Source organism: Amblyomma mixtum, chromosome 6 (genome assembly GCF_055824585.1).
Source record: "Amblyomma mixtum isolate Tamu chromosome 6, ASM5582458v1, whole genome shotgun sequence".
In the NCBI taxonomy this organism is placed as follows: domain Eukaryota; kingdom Metazoa; phylum Arthropoda; class Arachnida; order Ixodida; family Ixodidae; genus Amblyomma; species Amblyomma mixtum.
Genome location: NC_143017.1, coordinates 138,647,730 through 138,658,516, shown reverse-complemented (window position 1 = coordinate 138,658,516; position 10,787 = coordinate 138,647,730). Strand labels below are relative to the sequence as shown.

The 10,787-nt window shown below is 53.9% G+C and overlaps 1 protein-coding gene across 1 annotated transcript; it reads right to left on the bottom strand.

The window, feature by feature from the left end:
• Positions 1-3,546: 3,546 nt before the first annotated feature.
• On the bottom strand, positions 3,547-6,107 carry LOC149340573 (uncharacterized). The gene is made up of 2 exons (XM_089551293.1): positions 5,425-6,107; positions 3,547-5,229 (listed from the first exon to the last, which is right to left on the bottom strand). Exons 1-2 carry the CDS (start codon positions 5,852-5,854, stop codon positions 3,569-3,571), a joined length of 2,091 nt encoding a protein of 696 aa, XP_089407419.1. The 5' UTR covers positions 5,855-6,107; the 3' UTR covers positions 3,547-3,568.
• Between the last annotated feature and the right edge of the window lie 4,680 nt (positions 6,108-10,787).

Here is a 10,787-nt window from a genome sequence, read left to right as displayed (position 1 = left end):
GGAGAGAGCAAACAGGTACGGCGTGCCAGGCTGACTGGACAGAGCACGGCGAAGTCACGAGTGACGCGTTTAGTCAGAATCTTTCCTTCTTCTCCACTCTCCTGTCTTCCCCCGATTCAGCCGGACCACATCACTTGATTGCGAACTGCATGGAATTTCTATAGTTATACATTTACAACAGTGGTGAGAAGAATCTCCGTCAGGGTGCGGCCTCTCTTGACGCCACCTCTGACCGACCTCTCTTGTTTCGACTTAGAAGCTCGCCGATTCCTTCGTCACCCAGCGGGCCCTCGGCCGCTGTCGCTCCCACAGACAACCTACTTCCGCGCCGAGAAGGCAGCAGGCGCCCATCAGCACGCAACTCATGGCCGGTGGGCACCGAGCCCGCTCGGTATGACAGGAGTATCAGATGGCCCTTTCAAAGGCGGCGCGCTTTCTCCCAGCAGCCGTTTCACCTGTGCTACAGTGACCTAGAATATTCTAGTTCACTGTAGCTGTGCGAAACGGCTGTCTCACTGGCGACGAGATGAACGAGGTTCGACGGTTTGAATCGACAAGATTCCACTGTACTTTGTTAAACATTTATTAGCTCGCACATCGACCGCTAGAGGTATAGGTATAAAATAACTTCAGGAAACGCAATTTCGTCGACGGCCATTTTATGGCCCAGTTGTTTACCGCGCTGGCAAGGAAGCACGAAGAACAAGTTTTTAACATCCTGCGCTGGCCATTGGTATGACGTTGTTTTGGAAGCTGCAGTTGATATGAGCGCGCGCCATTTATCGCTCCCCTTGTTCCTCCAGGATTTATTGCTGAAAACGCACGGTCCGGACTTTGAGCAATTTGCTTGTCACTGCTGTCCCACCACGTGGAAGTGAAGCTTTATAAGGAGTGGCAGTAGCTTCTCTTTTCCTCCGGAGTTTCACGCGTCGCCTACATTCAGGGGGGGGGGGGGGGGGGGGGAATGAATGAAAACTTTCGGCTACGGTACAGCTAACGGTCGGGTGGCGCCCTCTGGTTGGCGGGAGGAGATTCGCAAGGTCCCGCGCGCTCTCCTTCATCCCGACCGGGGTTGGAGGAGGGCAACGTGCTGCACGCTTCCCTGTTCATATTTGAAAAGCTTACAGTGCGAAAAGGACGCCGGGCAGAGAAAAAAGAATTACACCCGGGTGCTGACGTCACACACACGCGCTGTAATATTTTCCAACATGAACTGGCGTACATCTCAGTTCTCCTACCGTGTTGCTCTCCCGTTTCATCAAGCAAGGCACGGGACATTTTGCACAAACATGTGCAAACAAATCTAGCCAAGGTCTCCGGCAATGTCTGCCACGTCGGTGTTTTGATTAGTGTCGAGATGGGCTCCGGTGTCAGTGCCGAAGTGGCACACACTTCCATCTGCGTCGTCTGAAATGAGGCCAGGAGAACGACGCCGTATAATACGTTGGCTCGCTTCTCAGCGTGGATTTCCATTACAATTGGATCTCTTGCACTCGTAGCGCTCAAGATATATACTTCATATCACTGCTTCTTGCTAAGGATATGCAGGTTTGGGAATGTTCCTGTCTGCAATCTTCGCCAATACACTGCCTCTACACTTGCCCGTGGTGTGGCAGCAAACCATCGCTGTACCACATCACGTGGGAATGCAGTAAAAACGACAACTTTCGCAAAGACCCGAGTGCAGAACAGTGGGAGAGCCGGCTCTCCAGCGGCGATCTGGGTTGCCAACAAGGTCTGATCCAGCACGCCCAACGAGCAGCGAAGCTCAGCGGTGCCCTGGAATAGGGGCACCGACCCTGTGAGAAGAAGGAAGATGGACCTCTTCTTTCTCGTCTGCTACTAGCACCTTTCTAGAGCAATAAACGTCTTTTCTACCTACCTACCTACCACTGCTTCATGCGGTACGGTGGAAGCTACGCGCGTAAGGCGAAGTATTTAACCTTGTGTTGACCCCTTCCATGTGTATGCGCCGACGCGTTACAAGTGAAAGATCGTGTCATCACTGCAGCGGCCGGACCGCATTGAAAATTCACATAAAGTCAAAATCTTTACCCTCTCAAAATGCTTTGGTAGTTCAGGGGACAGCAGATCGAAGCTACAATGCGAAAACAAGATGTGAAAGCTTGACGAAACACAGGCAATGAGGCCACCGTCCAGCACCTCAAATCTGACATATCTGGGCAGTCGGGATAGTGCTGTTTAGATGCAGGGTATGTGCTGGCCTCCTCTTTAGCGCATACACGTTCGCTCCAGCCCTCATATCATCATATTCAAAATGGTGCAGCACAACGAAGAGGCAGATGAAGCGGCCAGCATCTTCACGTTGCAGGAATTGCCGCAAAATTTTCACATAGTCTGACGCATAATTTTGAGCAAATACGTTGAGGAAAAAGGGATAACAGGCATACAGAGCCTCTCCCAAGTTCTACCCCCCGCCCCACCCCTCCCTAGATAACAGACACGCAACACTCTGGCGCAGATTACAAACACATACTCTCCCCTCGCCCCTTACCCTAACCCACTATCATCCCTCCTTCCCCACTCCTGCTTGCGCCCTATGCCCAGAACCCTTCGCTTCTTCCCTCCACATCCTTTCCCTCTGCCCGGCGGACCCTCCCCCGCGGGACCTAGAGAACCTCAAGACCTGGGAGGACTGGGAGACCCTGCTGCATTCGGAGGACCCGGCCGTGCAGACCATCGCCACCGGCCGTGCTGCCAGTGTTATGGACCTCAGGAACATAAACACTTGAGTGCAGTGGGGTCGTGCGGGGACCCTGGGGCGTGCCCCGAATTCCTTTGTAAATAAAGTTTTCTCTCTCTCTCTCTAGACTCTAATGAAAAAAATTGAAAATTGATTTTGAGGAAAACAAATGACGCACTGTTTCACCTATATCGGTGGACACCCGAACTGTGCCGTAAAAGGGAAAGGATAAAGGACCGAGTGAAAGAAGAAAGAGGTGCCATAGTCATGGAGGTAAAAAAAACTAGGAGAGAGTGCGCTCAGCCCCTCAGCCTCTGCAAGCCGTCCTCCTCTGACGCCGCTACCGAGGGCCCTTTTGCGCACTGACTCTTGGGAAATAGGCCCTCCACAGTTACCAGACTGCCAACCAGCGGTGCTTTTTAGTGAAGGCCCATGCTCCGATGTAGCGCAGAAGCACAGCGCCTGTGTTGCAGCTTTGGCGGAATGCGTACCGAGCTCGAGGTTGTCTGAAGGCTCCGCGTCTCAACACTTCTGTTGATTACACTCGAGTTTTTGGGTTCACTGTAGAAAACTGCAGGTAAACTTTTCATCAAAGTGACGAGGTCGCAGCCTGTTCAACTGTGGTTCATAAAGAGATTGTTTTGTTTTGTTTGTTTTATTGGGGTTTAACGTCCCAAAGCAACTGAGGCAATGAGAGACGCCGTAGTGAAGGGCTCCGGAAATTTCGACCATCTGGGGTTCTTTAACGTGCACTGACATCGCACAGCACACGGGCCTCTAGGAAAGACTTTTATTGCTCTAGAAAAGTGCTAGTAGCAGACGAGAAAGAGGTCCATCTTCCTTCTTCTCACAGGGTCGGTGCCCCTATTCCAGGGCACCGCTGAGCTTCGCTGCTCGTTGGGCGTGCTGGATCAGACCTTGTTGGCAACCCAGATCGCCGCTGGAGAGCCGGCTCTCCCACTGTTCTGCACTCGGGTCTTTGCGAAAGTTGTCGTTTTTACTGCATTCCCACGTGATGTGGTACAGCGATGGTTTGCTGCCACACCACGGGCAAGTGTCCCGATATTGCGTCGGGTAAATCTTGCTAAGGATATGCAGGTTTGGGAATGTTCCTGTCTGCAATCTTCGCCAATACACTGCCTCTAGTTGATTTAGATCAGGATGAGGCGGCGGATAGCGGATCCGTACCCCCTTATAGTAGTTGAGAATGTCTGAGTACGTAGGGCTGACTCGGTCGGGTAGATCGTCCGATTGGGAGGAAGCTCGGCTCGTATACCCTCGAGCTACCTCGTCGGCGCGTTCGTTCCCCGCTATGTCGGTGTGTCCTGGCACCCAGTAAATGCTATGTGTGACTTTTGGTGGGGTCGCGCTCTGGAGGAGCCGGAGCGCGGTGCGACCTATGCGGCCGTTCATGTAGTTACGGCACGCTTCTCTTGAATCTGTAAGGATGGTAAGGGACATGTTGCTTCGATAACCGGCTACCGCCGCTAGAGCTACGGCCAGCTCCTCCCCTTCGGTTACCGTGCAATCCCTCACTGAGGCGCTAGCTAATTCCTTTAAGTTCGAATCAATAACTACCGCCACTGTGCTCTTATGTGAGCTTCCTGTATACGGAGCCGCGTCTGTGTATACCGTTGTGGATTTTGTAGCTAGATTTTGTTGTACATACCTCGCCCGGGCTGCCCTACGGGCCGCATGCAAGTTGGGGTCCATGTTCCGGGGAAGGGAGCGAACCTTTAGCGTCTGGCGAATTGCGTCCGGTATGCTCGCAGTACGATTCTCGAATTCCGCAGTTCGGCCTAGCCCCAGTCGCCTAAGGAGCGAGCGCCCCGCAGGAGTCTGCTGGATCCTAGCTAACTGCGTGACCAGTTGGGCTTCTTTGATCTCTTCGAAGGTGTTGTGAATTCCAAGAGCCAGTAGTTTTTCGTTGGAGGTGTTCATTGGTAGATGCAGGGCTGTCTTGTAAGCTTTGCGGAGTATGGTATCTGCACTATCCACTTCTCCTTTGTTGAGGTTGAAGTACGGGAGGGCGTAACCCACGCGACTGACCAGGCTCTGAACCAGGCGCAGGGTATCCCCCTCTCGCATGCCGCTCCGCTTCTGCGACACGCGCGTGATCATTCTGGCGACCTGAGTGGTCGATTGCTTGAGAAGGCCGAGCGTATGGCCGCATCGCTGGTTGCTCTGCAGCCACATTCTCAAGACTCGTATCTTGTCTCGTTCGGGAATTAGCTGTCCTTCGAGGGAGACATTGAGGGACCTTTCCTTGTGTTTCCCTTTGTGGACTCGCAGGAGTTCTGATTTTTCGGTGGAGCAGGCGAGGCCTCGTGCACTGACATATTCTTCCACGCAGGTAGCCGCTGCTTGCAGTCGTTCTTCTTTCTGGCCGAGCGACCCAGTGGTAACCCAGACCGTGACGTCGTCAGCGTATATTGCGTGCTGTATGCCTTCGATCTTCTCGAGTTGTCTCGCGAGGCCGATCATGGCCACGTTGAAAAGTAGTGGCGAGATGACGGACCCTTGAGGTGTGAATACAAGGGGGGTACTGCGCACAAAAAGACAAGGACAAGAAGGTAACACAACAAGCGCAGACTCGCGCAGAGTCGCGAGTCTGCGCTTGTTGTGTTACCTTCTTGTCCTTGTCTTTTTGTGCGCAGTACCCCCCTTGTATTCACCATGATTGACCGACTAGCCCAACAACGTACGCTTTTAAACTTGAGGTGTGCCTTTGTTGGGGGTCGAAAATTTAGCGCTGCGAAGGTCTCCGAGCCCAACCGTTGCAGTGCGGTTGGAGAGAAAGGCCTTCACGTAGCTGTGAATCTTCTCGCCGCAGTGGAGGTTGTCAAGTCCTTCCATTACAGCCGTGTGGCTAACGTTGTCAAAGGCGCCTTTGATGTCGAGGGCCATAACCACGTTCTCGCCTACGCTCGGGACGTTGGTGAGGACTTCCTCTTTGAGTTGTAAGAGGACGTCCTGGGTGGAGAGGTGGGCTCGGAAGCCGAACATACTGTGGGGGTACAGGTCTTCGTCTTCCATGTAGCTTTGGAGCCTCCGAGTAACGACTCGCTCGTAGAGCTTGCCTAGGCAGGAGGTGAGTGAGATAGGTCGGAGATTTTCGATCTGGAGTTTCTTACCCGGTTTGGGGATCATTACGACCTCTGCATGCTTCCACTCTTCAGGAACCGTTCCTGCCGCCCAGTGCCCGTTGAGGAAGGTGGTCAGTTGGTCGACCGCCTCGTCGCAGAGGATGCGTATGAGTGCGTTCTGGATCTTGTCTGCTCCCGCCGCAGTGTTGCGCGTGCATGCCTTTATGGCAGCGAACACTTCTTCCCTGGTGATCGGCCTGTCTAAGTGGGTGTTCGGTTTCCCCAGGTATGGTTTCGCGTATGCCGCAGGCAAGGTCGTGCCGTAGCAGTTCCTCTTCCGTACTTTCTAAGGTGTGGACGAGTCTGCGGATAGCTTTCCCGCTTTCGGCCCTGGTTTGGGTAGGGTCGAGGAGGGTCTTGAGTATACGCCACGTTTTCGCCGTGCTGAGGGTGCCGTCCAGCGCGCTACTGAACTGCTGCCAGCTCTGCCTGGCCAGTCGGGTCGCGTACTCCTCCGCTATCTTGGTGACTTCTGCGATCTTGAGCTTGAGCTTCCTGTTAAAGCGCTGCTTCTTCCAGCGCTTGGTGAGTCCTCGACGTGCCTCCCATAGCCTGATGAGCCGAGGGTCCACCTCTGGTGTTTGCTCGGTGCGATCCACTTCCCGAGTGTACCGCTTCTGGATGTCTTTAAGTTGTTGGCACCAATCATCTATGAAAGTAATCCCCCCTTCCAGGTCCACGCAAGCCTTGCGGAAAGCCGGCCAGTTGGTGATCTTGGCCGTGCCGAGCTTGCGCTTGATGTTGGTGGCTGCTATCGTGGTCTTCAGGATATAGTGGTCACTGCCTAGATTCTCCAGCAGATTCTCCCACGTTGCGTGCTTCACTCCCCTGACAGACGTTAAGTCCGGACACGTATCCGGGCAGATCGAAGTGCCAAGGCGCGTGGGTTGAAGTTCGTCTGTTAAGAGGGTACATTGGATCGCTTCCGCCGCGTCCTCGACCTGTATACCTTTGCGATTATTAGTGGGGTATCCCCATTGCTGTCCGCGAGCGTTGAAGTCGCCTACAATGAGCAACGAGTTGCTTTTCGCAAGTTTGCTGGCCCCTAGAAAGAGTGTATCAAAATTCGCGTGCCGCTGGCGAGGCGGGCTATAGAGGTTTACGATAAAGACACTCTTTTCCTTAGGCTTCCTTTTGGGAATAATTTCCGTCACTAAGTGTTCAATTTTGGTGTTGGGAATTGGGTCATGGGCTGTGGCTACCAACTTTTTGCTGACCAAGGTTGCCGTGCGTCCGCTATCGTAGCACGTATATCCCCTGAGTGATGGTGTCGTGTTAGTTTCCTGTAAAGCTATTATACCGGGTGTGGAGCCTTGCGTATGTAAAAACTGCATTAGGAGTCCCTGCTTTTGGCGGTACCCCCTGCAGTTCCATTGCCAGATTTCTAGTGGAGTTTGTTTAGCCATGGTTTTGGGCATTTTTCTGATTGGAGCCTTCAGTTCCGAAACGGCGCTCGTGTATGAGCCTGTCCCGGGCCTCGTTTGTTATTCGTTGCGTATTTTGACTTTTGACGTGGTTGCGGAAACTTTGGTCCTGCAACGCAACTTTTTGCTGTAGTAATGTGACGTTCTGTTCTGACAGGTTGAGTTGGACCTGCATGGCATTTAATCTTGCATGAGTTTGGCGGAACTGTCCTTCGGTGCGAATCATGAAATCATCCATGTGCTGCATGAAAGCTCTTAATTCTTCGGGGTTCACTGCTAAGGGGGTTGGAGATCGTTGCACTAGAATTTCGCCTTCAAGAAATTCAGCCGCCGCGGCCGGGATCGAACCCGCGTCTTTCGGGTCAGCAGCCGAGCGCCGTAACCACTGACCCACCGCGGCGGGGGTTCATAAAGAGAATGGAGAGGAACTCCTTTCGTCGTTATACACACATACGGAGCGTTTATTTCAGCGCATGCTATAAGCGGAGAACTCGAGAGTAGGCGAAGAAACGAGCCTCTAAAAAGGGCGCAGCGGCTTCCAGAGAGCTCACGGCGGACGGACGCGTTCAACGAGCGCCCCGGCGCGCTGCGCAAGATTCTGTTTCTCAGGCGGACTTCAGCCCGCCCATGGGCCCGGCACAAGTCGTGCCGAATACGCTCGCGCACATACGCGGTTCCGACGTGAAATGCAGCAGTGAAGTATTTCTCTCTCTCTCGCTGTCGAGAGAGAGTGCCGGCGGCTTTACGTCTGCCCCTGCGCGGGGTCTCCCGGCCACTGCGCTCAGTCACTTACAAAAGAAGTAAACTGTATGTATACATAGCCGCGCGCTCGTAGCGTCCTGTCTCGGACTAATCGCGCGCGCGGCACACTGCACTAGCGGCCGGGGTGGGGCGCCCGGCCGCGTATACCGTCCGAGGTAGCACCCACGGAGCGTTCGTGTCACGCGTGCACTACCTGGCGAAGAGCGAGCGGGAAGTCAAGCCCGCCTGCTCGATGAACGCACAGAGGCTCACCATAGTTCTGTCACGGGTGCGCGCACTGCCGCGCGGCCACAGGAGCGCTTCGAGACTGTCCGGGATGATTCCCAGCGCCCTGAACCGTGAGAATCTCGCGACGCGGCACTGCAGAAGCGGCACCGCGAAGGAGCATGTGCTCCAATGTCTCCACTGCGCCGCAGTCAGCGCACGCGTCGCTCGGGGACGGTGGCCGCTACGGCTAGCGAGCAGTTTGCGCTCACCGCGGAGCCGTCAGTGAACACAAGCAGATGGTCGCGCAGTTACTCATAAGCCTGTTTCACATGGAAGCGAATATGCTAGCGAAATCTGCCGCCGCGACGGAAAAACCTGTTTTGAGTCGTCGCTGCGACGAGCGGCGAGGTTTCAACAAGTTGGAAATTTTCGCCGCGACGCGCCGCTCAATCGCTCAGTCGCTTGCATGTGAACCGGCCTATACAGAGAGAGAGCGAAACCGAAATCCGGCTAAGAGCTACCACTGCCTTGTCACGTGAGGGCCTATTTCCCATGATGCTTTCCATTATATTTTGCATGGAGGAAGGAAAGAACTAAGGAGAGGCCCTGACGTCACTTTTCGTGAAGCCGCCCCGCAACCGGAAGTTGGCTCGGCTCTCCTCACTGTCTTCTTTCGCCACTGAGCTACGGGGCGAAGATCGCGCGCGGCTCGCAAGCGCTTCGTAAAAGCCGCTCGCCGCTACACTCCTACACCTCCCTCCCCGCAAACACGCACCTAGACACAGACCGGCGCACAGGTGCGGTGAACCTTTTCCGACGCCAGGCGAAGAAAGACAACATTGCGCGCCGCTTATAGCTCAGCTCACCATCCTCCTCGCGCTACCGTACACCCGCCGTGTGGCCTTCGAAACGCAGCTCAGCATCGCCGAGAGCGGCTTCATGTTTCTGTGCTGTTTGATGAGGTGCGAAAGTTCGCTGATCAAAACAATCAACGCTTCTTCGCGTGTCGATGCGCGGTCCCGGAGTGCCACCTTTTCGCAAGATTCATTTCAATGCATCGATCGCTCCGCGTAACGACACCAAGTTTGACGAACAAAATATGAAATGAGCGGTTATTCGCTGCATTTAAAAGCAACAATAGATGCATGCGTAACGTCACGACGCCAGGCATGTAGACTTTAACACGCAAGGCCGAACACACCGTGCCGAAAGCCCGTCCACCGCCACCGAGAAACACTCGGGCCCCTAGCAACAACGACGCTAACGACGCCGAGTTTTCTTAGCAACAACGACAACGTTGCTAGTGGCCCGACTTTTTAAGCCTAAATTTTGACGTCACTTCCGCCACATTCTTGCCAATGCATTGGGAATACGAAGGGCCTCTCCTTAGTTTTCTTTCCTCCATGATATTTTGTATGACTAGGCTTCAAGATTGTGACGTCATGGTCCCTCCTAGTTTTCTTCCTCCATGGCCATAGTGGAGGGCGACCACCTGGGTATCTGACGTGCACTGACATCGCACGTGCGCGTTTTACGTTTCGCCTCCATCGGAACGATGCCGCCGCGGTCGGATTTGAATCCATCCGGGTACTCCGGCTCAGTAGCCAAGCGATTCTAATCGTCGTGTATGGTTTTGGTACGCTCAACACACGGATGCGTGCGAATTTTCTGCGATACGCGCACGCACACACACGCACGCGCGCACAAAGCACTGCTTTTTAGCCGAAAGAGTCTGAAGTTGCGGGAAAAGCAGCAAAAATAGTCAGCAAGAAGTGTGTCGCCTTCCTGCTGCGCGGTCACCGCCGTGGTACCGCGGGCCGCGCAGCAGCCAGAGCGGCGCCAGCGACAAAGCGAAGGGGGCTACTCCGCGGGGCACAACTTCCCGATTTCGATGTGGAAGAGACAATGACTTACAATGCATCACAAGGTCAAACCGAACTTGACTGCGTGGTGGTACGGCCCAAGCTATGGTAGTATGACCACGTGATCATATGACTATTGCCATTGGGTACTTGACCTTAACATCTGGTTTGGTTTATCGGGGTTTAAACGTCACAAGGCGACTCAGGCTATGAGGGACGCCGTAGTGAAGAGCTCCGGAAATTTCGACCACCTGGGCTTCTTTACCGTGCACCGACATCACACAGTACACGGGCCACTAGAATTTCGCCTCCATCGAAATTCGGCCGCCGCGGCCGGGATCGAACCCGCGTCTTTCGGGTCAGCAGCCGAGCGCCGTAACCACTGAGCCACCGCGGCGGGTGACATCAGGTAGAAATGGTAGAATAAGGGGAATGTGATTCTGTCGCCTAAATTTTCGTGGAACATAGAATGTGGTTAAGGATGCCTTGACTTGCTTGCTTACCCACCCGCTCGAACAAACGCCGTGGCTCTGTCAGCAGCTTAAAATGTGTTCGTGAAATCTCCGCATAATTTGCGCACCCCCTTGTTGCAAACAATTTAAAAAATGAAAAGTGTGCAAATTATGCTAGTAAATATAGTACTTACTGCAGCTTATGAACCAAAGAAAAAAGCACCATCGGA

What these genes read in the sequence shown, in the direction of transcription:
- LOC149340573 (XM_089551293.1), bottom strand. Translation starts at nt 5,854, where the DNA reads ATGATCCCCAAACCGGGTAAGAAACTCCAGATCGAAAATCTCCGACCT. An exon ending in GACCCCCAACAAAGGCACAC is followed by an intron (nt 5,230 to 5,424) that starts CTCAAGTTTAAA and finishes TTGTATTCACAC; the next exon opens with CTCAAGGGTCCGTCATCTCG.